Source organism: Poecilia mexicana, unplaced genomic scaffold, assembly GCF_051168715.1.
Source record: "Poecilia mexicana isolate PSO_F unplaced genomic scaffold, ASM5116871v1 scaffold_2, whole genome shotgun sequence".
NCBI classification, from domain to species: domain Eukaryota; kingdom Metazoa; phylum Chordata; class Actinopteri; order Cyprinodontiformes; family Poeciliidae; genus Poecilia; species Poecilia mexicana.
In genome coordinates, this window is record NW_028263371.1 from 37,088,600 (window position 1) to 37,108,231 (window position 19,632).

The 19,632-nt window shown below is 38.6% G+C and overlaps 1 protein-coding gene across 1 annotated transcript in view; it reads left to right on the forward strand.

The window, feature by feature from the left end:
• Positions 1-19,632, forward strand: part of il1rapl1a (interleukin 1 receptor accessory protein-like 1a) — a 202,842-nt gene that overhangs the window by 86,796 nt on the left and 96,414 nt on the right. The window contains exons 4-6 of the mRNA XM_088015492.1: positions 991-1,276; positions 15,133-15,319; positions 17,470-17,623. Coding sequence (XP_087871618.1) covers positions 991-1,276; positions 15,133-15,319; positions 17,470-17,623 — 627 coding nt within the window. The remainder of the gene's footprint in view (positions 1-990; positions 1,277-15,132; positions 15,320-17,469; positions 17,624-19,632) is intronic.

Genomic DNA, 19,632 nt, shown 5'->3' on the forward strand with positions numbered 1-19,632 from the left:
TAAACACATAAACACAAAAACACAAATTCAATAGAAATAAACCTACAGTCAACAATGCAGTCAAAAAGTGCTGCAATTTTTTTCCTTAACTTTTGCTCAACTAAGCTTAAACATTGTTTTTAACTTCTTTTTTTTTTATCCTGGTGTGTTTATTTTTCAACTCTGTACTTTTGCAGTGCTGAAGTCTGATCTTTTCTTAGCAAATTTGCTATGCAATTTTATACCTGCTATGGATATTGATGACATGTAATCAACTCATAAAGAACATTTACCGGTAGGAGCTCTACCTGTACCCCATCCCTCACCTTACCTTAACGCAATTCAGTTGTATTATGAAATAATATGTGATCAAATAAAATTACACAGCTAATTAAACATTTTATGCTTACTTATTATCATAATTCATCAAAAATACTCCATAGTAAATAAATCAACATCCACTATTGAACAGTGATATGAACTGGTTTATTAGGGAGTAAAAAAGGGAAGTGAATAACAAGCTACAAATAGACACAAAGGAGAGCTGACTCTGTGTATGTCAGTGTTTAAATGTCCTTTTACAGAATAACAAGCAAACAAACTTGTCTTGTTCTGTTGCTGTTATTTTTAATTAAGACAAAAATGACAGAAAAGTATATTTGAAACACATGGTGATTAATTAGCAAAACTTGCCACACTTTTAGGTAATATTGCTTCTCTAAATTTACACTAAACATACGTTTTGAAAGCCAGATTTTGTAAGGCAATTAAAGTAACCATAGCGACTTTGTCACACAGTTTTTAGACATTAATAGATATTTTTATATAATTATCTTCTACTTTTTTTTTTTACTTTCACATTTTCTGTCTTTTAGATAAAGGACAATGTGGTCTTTTCTTTATTTAAACATTTTTTTGGAGTTTGGCCTCTTATTTTACTTTATTTTTTTCACATTTATAACCTGCTATTGAAAGTCTTCCATATGTGTTTTTATTTATTGTCTTTTTCAGTGGACGGCTGCACAGATTGGTCAGTGGATTACAAGAAGTACCAGGTGCTTCAGGGTGAGGCAGTGCGTCTGAAGTGCGCTCTGTTCTATGGTTACATCCGGAGCAACTACAGCCAGGCCCAGAGCGGGGGCCTGAGCCTCATGTGGTACCGCAGCTCCGGCCTCGGCCACACCGACTTTGAAGAACCAATCTCTTTCGATGGAGTGCGCATGAGCAAGGAGGAGGATGCCATCTGGTTCAGACCTGCTGACCTTCAAGACGTGGGACTCTACTCATGTGTTTTACGGTAAGAGTAAGAATTTATTTTTTTTTAGATATACTGCTTTGTTTTAATTTTGATTACTTTTCCTATTTGGGCTCTTGGTTAGCATCAAGTCCATCTTCACAAGAAGCAGACTCGAGCAGGGTTAAAAAGATATGCTGTAAGTTTTATACATGGGATAAAAAGTAAAAGTAAAAAGTACAATAAAATACGACAACCAGCCTCCTTCTCTAAATATCGGTGTCAATAGGAAAAGGAAAATGTTTGACTTTCATTGGAATATTTCTGTTCAGATTTAGTAAAAACAAAAAAATGTCAGATGTAGATTAGTCCTCTTGGTAAACCCGAACATCTTTTTGTATCCTCCTTTCATAGCAGAATGTTTTTTTTTGTTTTGTTTTCTTTTTTTACATTGAAACAAAAAGTGAGATGATTTAGTAAGATATTACAAGTCAGGTCAAGTGAGCCAAAGAATTTCAAATAGCCATAATCGAAGCATAACAAATGTTTGTTTAAAAATATTTAAATTTATTTGATTTTTTTGTTGACCTTAGAAACATCATGTAAGGTGAACAGTTAAAGTGAAAGCAGAAAGGACTGCTAGTCTGAGAAGAATACCTAAAACTGTTTGCAATAACCCAATGTGTAGGATAGTTAAAAGTTGAATGGCCTGTGTAAAATGATAACCATTTTTTTTCCTTTGACATTTTACTTGCGCAAAAACTCTTAACACTGCCAGGCAAAAGAAACTTTATTCTTATGTTTTTGGCCTAGTGTATGACAGTAACCCAGTGGTAGTAACTTAGACATGTCCATTGTTAATAATAAAGTGAAATATAAACAGCAGTTTGTATGTTACAACCACAAACTTCATTTTATTTTATTGCGATTTCACGTGATACGACATAAAAGCAAATACTTTTTTGGTAGTGCCAAATGCTAAATTAACATTTTTTACAGTTTATTAAACAAATATTCAGCCTTAATCAAATGTTGGGTGTAAAACTCAGGGAATCCCATCGTTCTGTGCATGGCTGCACTTGTAAAAAGTGCCTCCAGCTCTGTGTTTCTCCATCTGCATTTGTTGAGCTAGAGGGATTTCGCTCAGATACCCTAATCAGAACACTGAGACATTTACCTCCCAGCTGAAATAAATTACTCTGTTTGAGAAGACGCATTTGAGTCACACATTGAGGCACGTAAGTAAAAATTCTCCCTCAAAACCACAGGCAGACAGAACTCACATTTTAGACCGCTTTTTATAAACGGCTCAAAATCAGTTAAGGGAAGATGTCCAGTTTGTATTAGGAAAATGGGGATCGGAGAGGTGGGAAATCACAGTTCCATACATGAGTACTTTACATAATAATGCATTAGTCTTTAATGGGGAATTCCAGAATGCTGGGAACTTTTGACTCCAAGGAAATTATTACATTTATTTTGGGGGAAGGGTTTAAACCAACACACTGACTCAACCTGAAGAGAACCTTTGGTCAACAATTATTTCAATGAGAGCCTCTGTTATATTATTTTCTATCAGCTTTTTGCAACTTCGAGTCTTATCACATGTTATGTGTGTGACTTATGATGGGCTTTGATTCTAAATAGCACATGCACACTGAGATCAGTTGGGTTGAACTTGGTGTTTCATAAAGTCTGGACTGGGTATGTTACATTTCTGTGTGACATTATCCAGATTTTCTTTATGTTTTTTATTTTCATGCATGATAAAGATAAGAACTATTTCAGCCAAACACCTTTTACTTTTAATATTTGCACTTGTCATAATCGATCCATCTGTTGCAGATTTTGTTTACATATAGACCTCACCGTGGCCTGATGCGTTCACATCCTTCATGTTTACGCAGGCTAAAGTTAGGAAATTTTGCATGGCTAATTTCAAAGTACAATTTCTTCCAATTTTGTCTTCACTTCCATTAATAGTTCATTTTGGCTGGAGTCAGATTAAGATGCATCAACCCAGAATCAAACTAAATAATCCATTAAAGGATTCATGACTTTTCTTTTTATTATTTTAGAGAAATACCAAAACAACAGCAACAAAAAACAAAACAGTTTTACAAAACAGAGGTAATTTAACTTCACCATTTTCAAGGTACAGTAAATGCAGAATAATTCAAGTTAGACTGGAGATGAAGTAAACACCAGGAGGCTGGATTTCTTCTCTTTTTAGCTGGAGGCAGACACATTAATCTCTTTCAAATCTAACATGCTCACTGAATGACAGCAGTATTATTTTCTGAATTTGTGATCAGGGATTGTTCAACCCTTTACAAAGCACATTACTGAAACTGAGGCATTTCTTACTTTAACTGTATGTGTGTTCCTTTGCTGTTTCATCGTAAATGGATCCTGCTCAGTATTGTAAGTGGCGTTTTTAATGTTTGTTTCACAATTGCTTATTTAAATGAACTGAGCATTATGTAAAATGCTCCATTTCCTTCCTATTTTACCCTGACTGGGCAGGGATTTTATCAGCCAGCCTGTGGCATACACTGACTTGACATTTCAGTTAAAAGTGTGCAAAAGGGGGGAGTGTTGTTTGGTTTTCACACAATAACCTCAATAGGAGTAAACCTCCCAAATCCAAGTCTGATAAACCGCTACAGCTCTAAGCATAACCCTTCCCAACCAAGAAACATACAATATTTGATTCACATAATCCCGCCAAAATCTAAAATGTCAAATTGAACATCGTAAAAGAATGGTGGATTAGGAATCTAGAAATGAGTTATACATGCAGACAAAGTGACATCTGGCCTTTTCCAGAGCATCCAGCATACACTCACAGAGGATGTCTTAGCAACACTGACGGCGCTCAACTTGACTTATTAAAAGGGAACTGACCCTCTCTGAAACCTAAACCTCGCCACTGGCAAATTTTGAGAAATTATAGAAAAGTGGGCGGAGCCAAGAGAAACTTCTGACTGTGAGGATGAGCGGAAAGAAGCCCTGTTCATTTATCCTCTTTGTCTATTTTTCAGACTTTACTAGTGACTTTTTTGATTTTCAAAACAACTGGTGACAAAACTAGTGACTTTTTCTGTCGTTGGTGGCTTTTATGGCGACAGCGCTTTGCAGCTCGGCTGTAGCTGTCTGTCCTGATGAGCAGTAGAGGCCATTAGCCATCTTTAGCTTGTCTCGCTTACTCAGCACTGCAGTCAGTCTCACACAGTTGACCACCATACCTTCACTAATAGTCAGAGCCATTCACATTCATATAGCCAAAGTTATGAAGTTGTACCAAGCTGAACCGCAGCAGCCAGTAGGAAAATTCAACAGTCTAAGAACAGTTTGACGGGAGAGGTCAGCAGCGAGACAATTTTAGGCAAAATAATGCCAAACTAAAAGAATTGCACAAACATTATGTGAGTCTAAACTCACATCAAAACATAGAGCAGCTATGTAAAGTTACCCACACATGTTGTCTCATGTAATTTCCATCATCAACCCACTGTTATTATTTTCCACACAACCAGTTCCAGTCCTGGAGTTTTTAACACACTCTTTGGTTTCACCTATACTGGATTTCTGTAAAAAAGATAGAAGTCCTTATATTCCCATTTTAATTTGTTAACACCATTTTAAACGCATGACAAGCAAGGTGGTACAGTTCCTTATACTCTGGGCTTGCAACGAGAAGGTCCTGGATTCAAATACTGGTGTCTTTCTGCATGGACTTTGAATGTTCTCTCCCTCCATGCAGCCGCTCTCTCCGCGTACTTCTGCTTTCTTCTGCAGTCCAAAAATATGACTGTAGGCTAAGTGGTGATTCTAAAATAGTCCTTTGGATGTGAGTGTGTGCACGAATAGTCCGGTGTGTCTCTGTGCAGCACAGTGATGGACTGGCATCCTGTCGAGGGTGCATACTATCCTTCTCCCAATGATCGCTGGAGATAGGCGTCAGGTATAGAGAGTGGATGGATGTTTTAAAAATAATAGGTTTTTCAATTTTTCACAATGGCAACAAGATCACAGGTCATCACAAACATATTATTTATAGCAGGATGGCTGTAAATAACAGCGAATTAACTTTTCTAAACTCTGTGATGCATGATTTGGTCAGCCTGTGTGATTTCACCAGCTAATCAGACTCTTTCAAGTTGCTATGCTTTCCCATTTTTGTCTCAACTTATAAAGACCAAGAATTAAATTAACTCCAGAGTTTTAAAAAAGGCACTCTAAACCTTTTGAATGATTGTTGGTGATTCTGTCTCCAGCTGGGGACAAAAGTCATTTTTTCCTTATGTCCAACTCATAGTTGGAGCCAGGATAGCACCGGTTTATTGGTTATAGAGTCAGAGCCTGCAACAATGAGCATGAATACCAGTTTAGGACTGGAACTGGTTTGATGGGGAACCTACATGGAGGCATTTATTCCATATAGTTGCACAATACTTTCATTTGTTCTCAAGAAAATCCACAGTTCAAATGCCCTGCCTCAACATCATATCTTACCATTCATAACTTCACCTTACATGCCCACTGCTGACAATTTCAGACATACCTGCTGGTTGCAAACCAAATGGCTTGTGGATTTATTGTTCGAGTGACTGAGACCAATTTTTTGGTGCGCAATTCTTTCCATCAACAAGTGCTTAGGAAAACAGGATTTTTTAGCAATCATGATATCATGCTTAAATGTAAGCAGTGGTGGAGTTACTTTTGCAAATGATTGATGTAGAATTTGATTTTAGTGCCCCTTTACAGACAAAACAAGCCAGGAGTGGCGATGTGTTTGAGGATACTTGAGATGGAATAATTCAAAATACAAAAAAATAAAAATAAATAAATAAATACAAAAGCAATGAATTTCAAAGAACTGAGATCAGAGATGGATTTGCTTGGACAGCAGTGATGGGATTTCCATTGGATCAGTGAGGTGATGGCCAAACTGCAAATGAGATCTGTCCAAAAATGAGAGGAATTGAAATAAAGTGGGCAACCAAAACACACAGGGCTGAACACAGATTTGACAGAACTGAGCCTTTTTACATTAAATTTATAGAAATAAGTCGCAGGGCTTTGCCAGACAGGCAGATATAATTTGTGTTGCAAAAATATCAACCAAAACTGAAACGGCAATTGAGTTTTATACAAAACCAAGTGAGATTATTTGTTATTAAGGAAAGTGGAGAAATTTTGAAAATGTTACATTTATTACACGCTGTCATTATTTGTAATGATTTCCTGTGTCAGTTTTATGAAAAGTTAGTATTTTACTTTTCTACTTTTTCTTGGTTCTATCCCTTGAGTTTTACTTAAAAATTGTAGATGTTGTTGGCAAACCATAAAAGTCACGATCCATGTAATATCGCTTTCTGTATTACAAGTAGGGATGCAAGTTATCAAAGAGTTTCTTTCAAGTTGATTGATCTCATCAATTGACTAACAATTAATTGATAATCGGTGATTTTCTTTAAATAAGAAGGTCGACTGTCTTTTCCATAACACAAAGGGCTACATTTTTCATACTCTCTGTTGATTCCATCTCAATCAAGTGAACAGAAACTGTATTCTAGCTCTCTGCTGTCAGGTCGGTCTACAACCAGTGGTGAGAACAACACATTTTGTTGTTAGCTGTGCTTTCAGTCTAGCTACCTTCTTGAAGCGTACTTCTAAACAGGCTGCCATTGTGGCTCTCAAATTCATTTTAAACCGTGACTACATGAAGTGATTTATTCACCAGAGCTCTCACCATCAACTGTGTTTTTTGGCATTATCCTTTCTGGAACTGTGTCTTCACATCCTTGCCTTCATTATAACATCATAATTTTTGATCATACAGCACAGCTGAATGAGTGCTTCTAAGGTGAAACTTAAATAGCTTGTCATGTGTTTATATTTCAAAACGGAACTGCATAAAGTGCCTTTTCTTTCACTTCACTGCTCTGGTATGGCCCCTCCATCTTTATCCCAGTCTCAACTGGCTCCATTTAATGATGACCAGCACTGCCCTCTGCTGGAAAGCGTTCACACTGCACCACTGAAAGAAGGTCTAAACAGACATATTAGTTAATCAAATGGATATAATTTTAATCTAATAAATCATTAATTGAAAATCTAAAATTGATTAACTGTTTGGATCATGTGTTATAGCCCAACTTTTAATGTGAGCAAAAAATATAAAATGGAGCAGATTTACTTTAATGTCATGGGTGTTGTTTATTTTACAAATGTTAAGATAAACTACATTTTTCTATTATCTGTCCCTTTAGCCGTTTGCTTCAGAAAGAGAGCTTATTTTTGGCCTCATTCGTTTAAGTTTTTTTTTTTTTTTTTTTATTAAGACAGATTAAGACAACCTTTAATCTTTGTATATGAAGCTCTGTGGCCAATTGCCAAGGAAGCTGACCAAGCTTTTTGACTGGGGTTGCAGGGATTGCAAAACACTCAGAGATGGAGACTGTGCAGCAGCGTTGTTAGTCAAGTTTAGATCTGACCCGATTGAAACGAGTGCATCATTGCATTTTTATGCTAATGTTCATCCTTCTGAAAACAGGATGGATTATTTACACTTGAAAAACACATGCAGGATAAGATAGGAGACTGCTGTGTTTTTGACTGACTCCATAGCACAGTCTCTGAATGTGTACTAGTCATTCTGGCAGTTTATATACTTTAATGCAGATTTCATCTGATATCCAGTGACAGGAGATGTCAGTTTTTCACAAAAAAGCATATTTGGATTTTCACAAAGTTTTAGCAGTTTGTCCAAGTTGTTTCTGTGGTTTTCATGTCAGTACATGAGCCATAGCTAACGGAGCTGGTTGTTACTTGCCTTCTGCATGTGTTCAGTTCTTTTGTAGACGTTGGCTCGTGGAGAGTCATTGCTGACGTAAGACATTTTTCCCACTGCTTGTGCATCAAGAGATGTCAGGTAGCTCTTGACTGCCAAGTGCTTTTTAATCTCCTAACTTCTACTTGAATTTGTAAAACAGCAGTATTCATTGTATTCATTTCAATACAGAAGATTTGATGATAAATTGTGCCATTTACCTTTAGCTATATGTGTGTTATGTACTGCCTGTGGCAGTAATGTTTAATTTAAGTAATCTTTTCACTGAAGGTCTCCAAATTAGCATTTTTCTCTCTTAAAAGACTTGAAAGCAAACTGATTTACTGAAATGTTTGTGCTGTGCGTGTGGTATTTGTGCTTTTGTGTGAATGGTTATCTTTGTCCTTCTCTGTCTGCCTTCCCTGAAATTGAAGTCTAATTGTGAGTTTTTACGTGAAGGTGACTTCATTTGCATAGTAATCTCCGTGTGCTCACCATGAATCTCCTTTATTTCTCGGCCTTGTTTTTTTTCCCTCGGCGTATCACACATTAGGGTCTGTAGCATTTCTTCAGATTCATCCGTCTTTCCTCCTCACTTCCTTTGTCATTATTACGGTCTCTCTTTGCTTCACCTGATAGATTATTTTATAATAATTCCGCTAATGAGTCAGTGTTTCAGAGTGGGTGAAACCATGCGTAATTCCTTCCTATGATTACATTATCCCACATGTTGGGTAATAATGTGTGAAGAATTACAGCCACCATGAAGAGCTAACAAATATCCAGAGTAGGCACACTCAAATAGAATGTGACAGATGTGAAAGACACCACAGGACCGAGCATCAAACCCTCAGCTGGCTGTCAATCAAGCGGCACCACCGACACCTTCCCACAATGCTACAGGGAGCCATGTTATGCATATTTAAAGCGTAGATGCATCTCCTGTCTATCGGTGCAGATACTTTTTTTTTTTCTCTTCTGATCATCTCCATACTGTGATTAGTTTGTTTTAATTTACCTACAGCTTCATGTCCAGACAGGTCACAAACTGAAGAAGAAGTTGGACATTTTTGTTTTTAGTGTCAGGGGAATCAAGTGCCTCCCTCAAAGTCTTCGCATGCCTCTCTGCATCTCAGTACGTGAACTGCTTCAACCTTGTGGACAAGCATTCGGTCCTCCTCTCAGCTGTACACAACTTTCACTATGCCCTCAAACCCTTCTCTGTCGGTCTCAGCCGTTGTGCCCTTGGGCCAAACACTTCACCCACCTTACCTGCTGGTGGTGGTCAAAGGGCCCAGCTGTGCCGATCGTATGGCAGCCTTGCCTCAGGGCAGCTGTGGCTACAATATAGCTTACCACCGTCTGTGTGTGACTGGGTGAATGCAGTATGGGCTATTTATGGGGCAATAATGTGGTTTGCTGGTTTAAAAAAAGTCTGTTCAGAAGAGGAGAAGAAGAAATAATTAAATAATTATCACAAGAATATAAATGCAGTTTTTCCTTGTGTCCATGTTGTTTCCCGAACAATAAATTATCCACACTGGGGAAACAGCAGAGCTGTCCACAAGCTCTGTTGCTGTTTTTCTTTTTCTCCTCATTCGATCCCCCCTTCATCGGCTCCGTGTTTGGCGCTACCTCTGACTGAGAGCATTATTGCCCCTTCTGCCCCTTGTGGACTGAATGCAGTCCTGGTGTTACAATGCCTTAATGCTCAGACATAAGCACCTTGAAATGCCTTGCTGCTGAAATGTGCTATACAAATAAAATTTGATTGATTGATTGATTGATAAGTGCATAATAAGAGGTATGGTTTGGGATTGGTGTGGTTGAAGCAAGTCAGTGATGTGACTTGTACATCAACCTTCATTCCTCTGTTACATCTGCCTTAATCATCTTAACATACATAGTTTGATCACCACACAAGCAGGGCTGCCACCAATGGTACTGGGTCTTCCCTAAGAATTCAAACATATGAGTTTTAATACAAAAAACATAATTAAATGACATGATATCACAGCAAAAGCAACATGCTCCTTCTTGGCAAAGTCCTACACGTCGGATCCCAAACCACTGATCTCGGTAAGCAAGTGCCCTACTTATAAGTGAAAACTATTAGTAAGGTATATAATTGCATGGCAAAAATAGATGCTTGTTCATGTTCAGGGGTGGTGGAGCCTGTTATTGAAGTTAAAAGTGAAGTACACTATGGACTGAGCTTCAGTCCATCCTGGGGCCAACACAGAGGCACACTCACACTCCAAGTTATTAGGTTTCATCAATTGCTTTAACATGCATGATTTTAGGCTGTGGTGAAAAACGAACACTCTGAAATCTACATCTGCATGTGGAGCAAAAATAAAGCAGGCATGAAATAACAGAGATAATCATAAGGATAGTGTGCAGTCCACACTTCAGACATGTAAGAGCAGAGAAGCTCTAAGGAAAACACGGTGCAAAAACACGGCAATGGAATAAATATCTCTAAAATATTACACTGCTCAATTAACTGACAAATGGTGAAAAGAAGGAAGAAAAGGTCAACATTAGAAAACCACTTCCAAATCAAGAAGTACATTAGAGAAAGCATGACAAATTCAGTTCGTTATTAAGGGCAAAGGGTTGCATGGTCTGGAGAGCATGAATTCATATTTCCTCTCTGGAAAAGGTTGATTGTATTAACACCTTTGCAAAAAGGTCAAATGTGTTCTATTTATTTTTTTCCCTTAATTCAAATCTTTTCATATCTTAATTTCCTTGATTGGCTTTTTTAAAAATTATTTTTAGACTGAAGCAGTTTAAATTTGGCTTTTGTGAAGCAGCAGTGAGAAAATCTGTGAAATTCAGGTGTATACTTGGAATAATCTGAAGTATCTGGACAGACTTTTTAAAAAAAAGCAGAGATCTAGGCCAGATATCTTCTTGGAGACTATCTAGATTTGTCTGAATTAATTTACAGTGCTGTGAATAAGAGTTTGATGCATCTTTTTGACCAAAAATGACAACTAAAAATATGTTTCCAGCTTGCCAAAAACACCGTGATGATTATTACAACTTTAAAAAAAAATATACAGATTTATTTTCTGTAGACGACTGAAAGCAAAAATGGATTGTGTTGGAAACTGTCCTGTTGTATCAGGTGAAAAACTACTACAACAATTCAGAGTAAAATAGTATATTTAGTCAAAAGTGGTCGTATTGTAATGGTCTGAGGCTGCTTTTAGGATCTCATGTGCTTGATTTTAAACATTTCTGAATGTATGGAGATCCCTCATTACCTGTTATCATAAACTATTAGTGACGATTATCACCAATAACGAAACAAATAGTGATTATGACTTGGAGGTAGTTACTATTTTCACACCTGGCGAGATTGGTTTGTATTTTTCTTTTTCATTAATAAATTCAATTACACTGTAAGAACAACTCTTTGTGGTTATTTGCCTTATTTTTGTGTGATTTCAAGATTTGCTTGATATAAAAATTTAGTGTGAGGAAAAAAAAAACATAAGAAATCTGCAATTGTGCAAATAGTTTTTCAGGATGCTTTTAGCTCGTTTAAAGATAATGTGATGAAAACTATTATGCTGGGCTTTTATTTTCTTTATCGCTGTTATTTTGGTGGTGTAAGAAAACCAGAATAACACAAACTTAAAAAAAGAAACGAATTAGACGAAGATACTGCATTTTCCCCCAGCTTCAAAAGAGAGAATAAATTGTGAGAGTAATGGTTTTCCGGCAGAGCCCTAATTATTTTTCTTCTCTCAGATAACACTTTTAAAACGTATGAATGGCTTGTAATTATTCCGAGATTTAAAATGGCACCTGTTGGATTAGATTCAGGACTTCGCTGCTTATTAAATCTGTGTGTTTTTTCCCTCCGATGTAAAGAAACAGTGTTAAATGTTTCAGATTTGTAGACCGGAGCTGTGGCATGTGTGTAGGTTTAAAAAAAAAGTGTGGGGGAAATGTTTGGTTTCGGTTTTTTAAGCTTTTATGTGCCTCTTGGTTTTTTTTTTTGTTTTTTTTTAAATACTTTTACTCAACTTAATTATTCTCTCAATTTATCCCAAGGTTGTTTGCACTTCAACGCCCAGCAGGGGGGGCAAATATTGTCTAATCAGTGCTTAGGCGCTACTTGTATGGGAACATTTGGTGACCCAACACCTAAATAAGACATTTTCTTGTTTCTTTTTTCCACTTAACTGTACGTAGGTGTCGAGGTTTATGTTACGTTGGTGTGTATTAACAAAGTTCTGTTCCCTGGTTCTCGTCTATGTCATCCAAGAGTACTCTGCAAGCCTACATTGCAACTTCCCACTCTCTCCTCCCTAGATAGAAGGTATTGAGTCAGTCATGTTCAAATTCAACTCTATGAGGGCAGTGCTCTTTTGCAATATCTTCCATCTTACTTTTCTTCCTACATTTTCCAGATGCCCTTTTAGTCATCTCCTGTGTGGAGGTACACAGTATCTCCTCTCCTCATTCAAGTAGCTATTCTCCCTCTGTTCCCCCTCACTGCTATCTCAAACCAATCTTCCATAGCTACACAAAAGCTACATTTGTCTTTTGAGTGTGAGTGCGTTTGCGTGAATCGTTGTGTGTGTGTGTGTCTGTATTTTATGGCCCTGGAGGGGGTCAGAGGTGTTTATATGGGAGAGGTGACTCCCTTATTGCTTCTATAACCTGAGTATATCATATGAAACCATGTCATTTACAGTGAATGGGAGCATCTGGTCAGCTGTAAATGTAATCTAATGAAATGAAACGAAAGCCTGCATGGCTGTTCTCACAGTCCTACGACCAAGAGACCGACCGAGTCACATCACAGCCAGTGGGGGCAGGCGACGGAGGCAAAAGTACGGGCTCTTTGAGGGTTGATCTATTTTTCATAATATGGAGCCAGCTACTGCTACTGACACTCTGCTCCAGTATTGCATTACCTCCAGACTCAATTAGTGGAATAGCATCTTTTGAGAAGAAAGTCAAAGATATACTCCAGAGCATCCATAACTCGGGCGTCTTTAACCAGGCTCCCCTCCATATCGATTATCTGATCCATGAACATGCTCTTTGCTATTTTCCTGTTTTATGTGCCATCAACCTTCTGACCTCCAAAGTCAGAATCAAGAACTGGAGCTCAATATAAATATGAAAACAGATGTTTATGTACAGTTTATGAAAATATATTAATTTCCTCCTAGAATTACACCAGACTTAACTTTGCTGTTTTGTCAGTCGGGGTAAACAGAGTTATTTACATTTTCTGAAGCAGAGAAAAATAGTTTAGAGATCATGTATTACTTTCTTTAAAGTCTAAAGTTTGCATGGACTAAAGTTAGTATATATATATTTTTAGAAATTTTGGGATAGCGCAATGCTTTGGCTTTGTGAGATTTCAGTAGATCACTTGACAGTGTTTGACTTACTTTGATGCAGTTCTGTAGCTGTATTTTATCAGTGCAAAAATGCTGGAAAAGAAAAATGGCATTATATCTAGAAGATAACTTTGGACCTCTACAGATCCAGCCAATCTTGGGGTTCCCAGAGATGGTTGCATGTTTGTGTGAAATGTGGATATCTCCCTCTCAGCCAAAAGCAAATGTCCTTTTTAAAGATGTGAAGATTCTGATTGGTAAAACGGTTTTATAATCCACAGCAAAAGGAAGTCTGAACTAAAATAGGCAGAAAAGCCGTTCAGCAAGGAAGAAGCCATTGCTTCAAAAGTAAAATAAGAAAAAAAAAATCCAGTTTGCAAATGCATACCTTGGGAGATTTGCTGCTGTTTGGTGAAACAATTTTTAAAAAATGTTTCTTTCAACATCTTTAAATCTGAAAAATAGAAAGTTGTCTTACCAAGAAAATAATAATAACCCAAGAAAATAATAATAACCCATGGGTTTTATTACTTTGTAATAAACCCCATGGGTTGGTAGGGTTATACTTTTCAGATTACAATTCTAGCATGAATTGTAATCTGAAAACTATAACCCTACCACTGCTTCAGGCCGTAAAGCCAAACGGGAACCTTTGCCCAAATTAATGCCTCAAAATCTTGAGGAAATGCTTCCTAGAGAAGCAGGAAGCATTATGGCAGCAAAGCAGTGTGCATGCCTTCAGCCTTGTAGCTTAAATCTTGCAGGGAAGGCCTTGTCAGTGGCACTGCTGGGGAAAGTGGGAGCTGTGGAATCGCACTGTGTCACTGGTGACACACACCGACGACATTAACAGCAACGAGAGAGAGAGTCATTATTCTTTCCTAGATAGCGAAGCCAGATAGCTGGGTTGAGTGTTGATGGTTGCTGGGAAACAAAAAGGGGATGACAAGGGGTGAAGACTGACTCATTGTGATGACCAAGCAGCTTTCCCTTCTACGCGGGGCCGTCTCTGCATTTTTCACTTCTCTGATTAGCATTCCCCGACTCTCTCCATAAATCCAACAGTATTCGCAAGCGTTGGGCATTGACTGTACAAGGCTGCTGAATGCGTCATTATCTCTAAGCCCACACTCACACGGTTGCATGAGGGAGATTGGAAAAAAAAAAAATAAAAAATAAACTGAAGCAATACAGATGGTTAAAAAGACATCAAAGACAGTTTTTTTTATTTCAGAATGTAATTGTAGTCATGGTGATGTAATGCGAGGTATATAGTACTGGAGGCATTTATTTGGACCCCTGGTAAAGATCTGAATATTAAAAATAATTAAATACATCTTTTTCTGATGTAGCATAGCTTAACACTGAAAACAGATGTTTAACTTAATATTCACTGGTTGTCTTCTAACATTTCATGCTCTAGAAAGGGATTTTTTACCATTGCTGTTTGCATAACCTCCGTAGGTCATCCAGACTTCTGAGTCCTTTCCTACAGTCTCTGTTCCTCATGTGACTCTTCAGGTTTTTGTAAAATTTAACAGACGGCAATGGAAGAAGGTTGATTTTGTGTCTTCATTGATTTGGCTACATGCCAACCAATGTGACTGGCAGTGTAGAGGTCCGATCCATTAAATAAGAAGCAGTCACTGATGATCATTTTTCCGAAGTTTATGCTTCAATTGCTGTTTTTTTTCCTCTACCAACAGGAACTCTACGTACTGCATGAAGGTCTCCATGGCTCTGGCTGTGGCTGAAAATGACACGGACCTCTGCTACAACTCCAACATGAGAATAACTGAGAAGGCTGAGCTCAGCAAGAGGTTCCACATCCTCTGTCCGGAAATAGATGACTACGTTGAACCTGGGAAGGAGCCTGAAATCACGTGGTACAAGGTAGGCTTCAGTGAGCGAAAGGGAGTTATTATACGTTTCATCTTTCAAGATTGGTTGAATTTTTTATATGGATATCGATGCTTTCTTGAAACGAGCAACAACAGTCTTTGTGATCATACAACTAGAAAATATTTTTAAACGCTTTATTTAAATTTTTTATTTCATCTCATTTATTTGCCATTTAAATTTAAAAGCCTCGTCGCAAATGCAGTTCCAAATCACTTAGGCAGATTATGTATGCGGGCAATTACTTAAGCTATATTTGCAGTGGTCCACACAGCCCTCTGAGACGATGAGAGAATAAGCACTGTGCAGATGGCAGCCACAGCGGTGACTTTCATAATGAGCACAAAACTTCTATGAGAATAAAATTGTGCAATGTCACTTTGTGCCCTGTGGAAAGACTGGATGCCCTACAAACGCTCCTGCACCCTGAGTCGCCCCCCTCCTCCCCTCTTTTGGGTCCTTGTCTCTCCCAGGTCAGGCACGGCCTGCGGACAACAAAGTGCATCCCAACCAAGGGGTGGAGGCCAAACTAATCACAGGCAGATCAGCAGTAGATTAACTGGCCAGGCTTGACCTCAAGTTCTCTCGAAAATTCAATTACAATCTGGGTAATGACTGGGAGTGCTGGGACCCAGAGTTATTTGGACCTCGGTGGAGCCTCTGTGATTGAATTCAGAAGCTGCCGGGAGCAAGGCTAGAATAGAATCGTCGTCCTCCCCGACAGAGCGTCAAGGAGCTGGAGAGCGGATCGTGTCGTATAGTTACTCATTGTGCTTGCACACGGATACGCTCGCATTTGCACAGAAGCAGAACAAACACACTTATTGTGCCAGAAGAGACTTCTGTAAATAAAATTCCCCTTCCTCTGTGGCTTTAGTAGAATATTGAAAGGAGAATATTCAGTTCAGTGCAATAAATCATAATCAGATAAGAAGGATAATGGCAAAGCCCGATCATTTTACAATATGGAATTATTTTGTCAGTGTCAATCCATGCATCTGCAACAGTTTATCCAGTGGCTTAGAGCTGCGTGGCGTTTGTGTCGAGCTTGAAAAACGACCAGTGATGAAGATGAAACTCTGCTTTGCTGTGCCTTACGAACTTATTCACACTCTTTGAACTTGTTCACATTTTGTCACATTAAAAATCAAATGTGGTGTTGTGTCTTTGGGGGGCGTTTATTGGGTAGACCGGCACAAAGTATTGTGTACTTGATATTCAGACATTTTAAAAACGTGTGGTGTGCATGTGGATTCAGTCCCCTTTACTCTGATTTCCTTAAATAAAATCAAGCGATCTTGCTTTAATGTGAGAGAGGCAATGCAGAAAACAATTTTTAATGAAAACCATAACAGGTCTGTCTGCAGTTTGGCTTAAGTCATGGACAGGACACGGTACACATATATAATAAGAATATCCATTTAAAGGAGATAAAGGGTGAACTTTCTGGTCTTCATGCAAATAACTGTGTGGGCCAGAAAACAAATACTGTGTTGAGACTGAGGCATGGGGTCACTGGCAGCAGGAGGGCCCGCATAAACAGTATGCAGCCAGTTCTACAATAGAGTAGTTTAAATCAAATCTGATTTTTGTGTTACAGTGGCCCAGTTAAAGTCCATATCTAAGTTTATGTCAAATCGAGGATGTGAGACCAGGCTTGAAAATTGACTTTCCCAGAAGCTTTTTACTCAATCTGACTGAGCTTGAACTGTTTTGCACAGCCTTCAGCTTTAATTGCAGTGAAAAGTGGCTCTACCAATTATTGACTCAGGACACCTGAACACAAATGCACGCCACGTGTTACAGATTTTTAGCTCTTTAGGTTTTAGAAAACCATACATCATTTTCCTTCCGTCTTAAAATTGCACACTACTTTGTGGCGATCTAGGACATAAAATATCAATAACGTGCATCGAAGTCGGGAGTTGTGATGTGACAAAACGAGGAAAAAGTGTTTGGCATCAATACTTTTTCAGGAGTTTGCAAACAGTGTTTGGGTCTCATATTTCAAACTGATAACAAGAATTGTTTTTGCCATTTGCGGTTCGATGTGCTTCTCTATTGCGAGTTTCCAAGTGAGGTATTATCATTGTTTAAAGATAATGTGAGACGCTTTAACCTGGCTGTCCTTCTCCGTTACGTAGGAGTGCCGTCCAAAAAAGTGGCGGGCCACTATCTTCCAGAGGGGAGACAAGTTGTTCTTTCAAGAAGTTAAGGAGGACGACATTGGGAATTACACCTGCGAAATCCAGTTTGGCGGCTTTGTTGTCAGGAGGACGACGGAACTCACAGTGACTGGTATGAAGACGCCCAATCTACTGCTCGTAATATTTGTTCACAGAATTAAAATTAAACACTTCAAGGAAAACAAAGTGGTGTAAAAAAAAAAATATATATATATGCACACACACACACGCTCACACACACCTGCAGACTTACCACTGTGTAAAGCAATGATGCCCTGCTGCTGTGTTAATTGTTGGGGGAGGCTGAACGCTGTTACCTGGCCCTCATTTCTCCTTCCAGCTCAGCAATTTCCAGTCAGCCGAGCAGTGCTGAAATATTTAAGGCTATAGGCTACAGGCCTTCATGCAGAGAGCTAAAGAGCCAGGCGCAAGGTCAAGAGATTTACTCTTTGAGTATGGCCGTCTATCTCTCTCTCTCTCTTCCCCTCATTACTTGTACAGGTGCAAGGAGGACATGCAACAAGTAAATACATCCATAAGTCAGGTGGTGGTAGTTACATGTGTTGCAACATGGCAGTCTGCTTTAAAACAAATAGAGAATTATTGCAGTTTTAATAATAAAAAAGTATTGTGGCACTAGTGACCTTTATTCTTGGTAGTTAGGCAAGAAATGGGCAAGGCAAGTGGGGAGGACGTGCAGCTGTGGTCCAAAAGTTGGAAATCGAACTCTAGATTGCATCTTCAAGGCCTAATAACCTCTGAATATGAGGGGCCTACTGTACGCCTCTGCACCATTTGCCACCCCCAGAGCTCCATCCATCCATTTTCTTAACACCTACTGGGGTTGGGAGGGTTGCTGGTGCCTATCTGTAGCAAACATTTCGGGCAAGAGGCTGGGTTCACCCTGGACAGGTCGCCAGTCCATCGCAGGGCAACACAGAGACAGACAGGACAAACAACCATGCATGCACACACTCACTAAGGAGAATTTAGAGAAACCAATTAACCTGACAGTCATGAGAGAACCCAACATGCAAACTCCATGCAGAAAGACCCCAGGCTGGGAATAGAACCCAGGACCTTCTTGCTGCAAGGCAACAGCTCTACCAACTGCGTCACTGTGCAGCCTGCCCCCAGAGTTGAGAATTTCTAATTGTCTTCAGGATATTATAGCACAGTTAACATCCTCACCCGTAAACATCTGTGTGTATCCTTTGGAGAACGTAGATCCTGTACTTACTGTACTGTTGTAGTTTAATGCAGAGGCTGGGTAACTGTACAGTCACAGAATAAATCACAGCACAGTTTTTGTCCAATTATCATGGCTGGCTAGTCTATAAAAAACAAAGCTAGAAGAGAGAATTTATCAGCAATAAGGATGCCAGATCCTGAGATAATGTACAGACTTCAAAAGTAATTTCAGCATTTTTTAAAATATATATTCTTTATTTTTGAATGTTTCTTCATCCTATTATTGATTATTACTCTTTTGTGATTAAATGACATCTCATCTATGCAAGCTGATACAGTTGGATCAAAAATGTTTACCTCAGGCACCCGAATTTTACTTACACCAAGGATGGCTGAATCCGGGCAGACATACTAGTTTTGGTCTTTTTACCATCATGCCAAAGTCTGCAAAGTGATCACTGCTTCCATATGAGCAGCAAACGTATCCAGACATGTATTCATACCTGGGAGAGCAGGATTTTATCACACGTCAAGGTCTGTTAGTTGCATCTTAAAGGTCGCTACACTTATATTTCACCAGGAAAATATTGTCCTTCCTGCCCCATGTGGCGTGTGTCTTTAATTTTGCTACGTTACTGGTAAAGATTTGCATTTACCAGAACTTAGCAGTCGTTGCCACAATGAAAGTTTTGTCCAAAAATAATTCACAGACCTTGTAATTTACAGAAATTAGATTACGGTTACACCAAATGGTAGATGATTGTGACTGATTAAATGTGGATTAAATGCTTTCATTGCAAATGAGGAAATGTAACTTTTTGGCAGTGGCTGGCAGTGTTACACTCTGACATAGGACATTTTTCCTCTTACTTTCTCTATTGTCACAATCACAGATCGAATGCATTAGTTGTTTGTAGTAATATCTTGTGT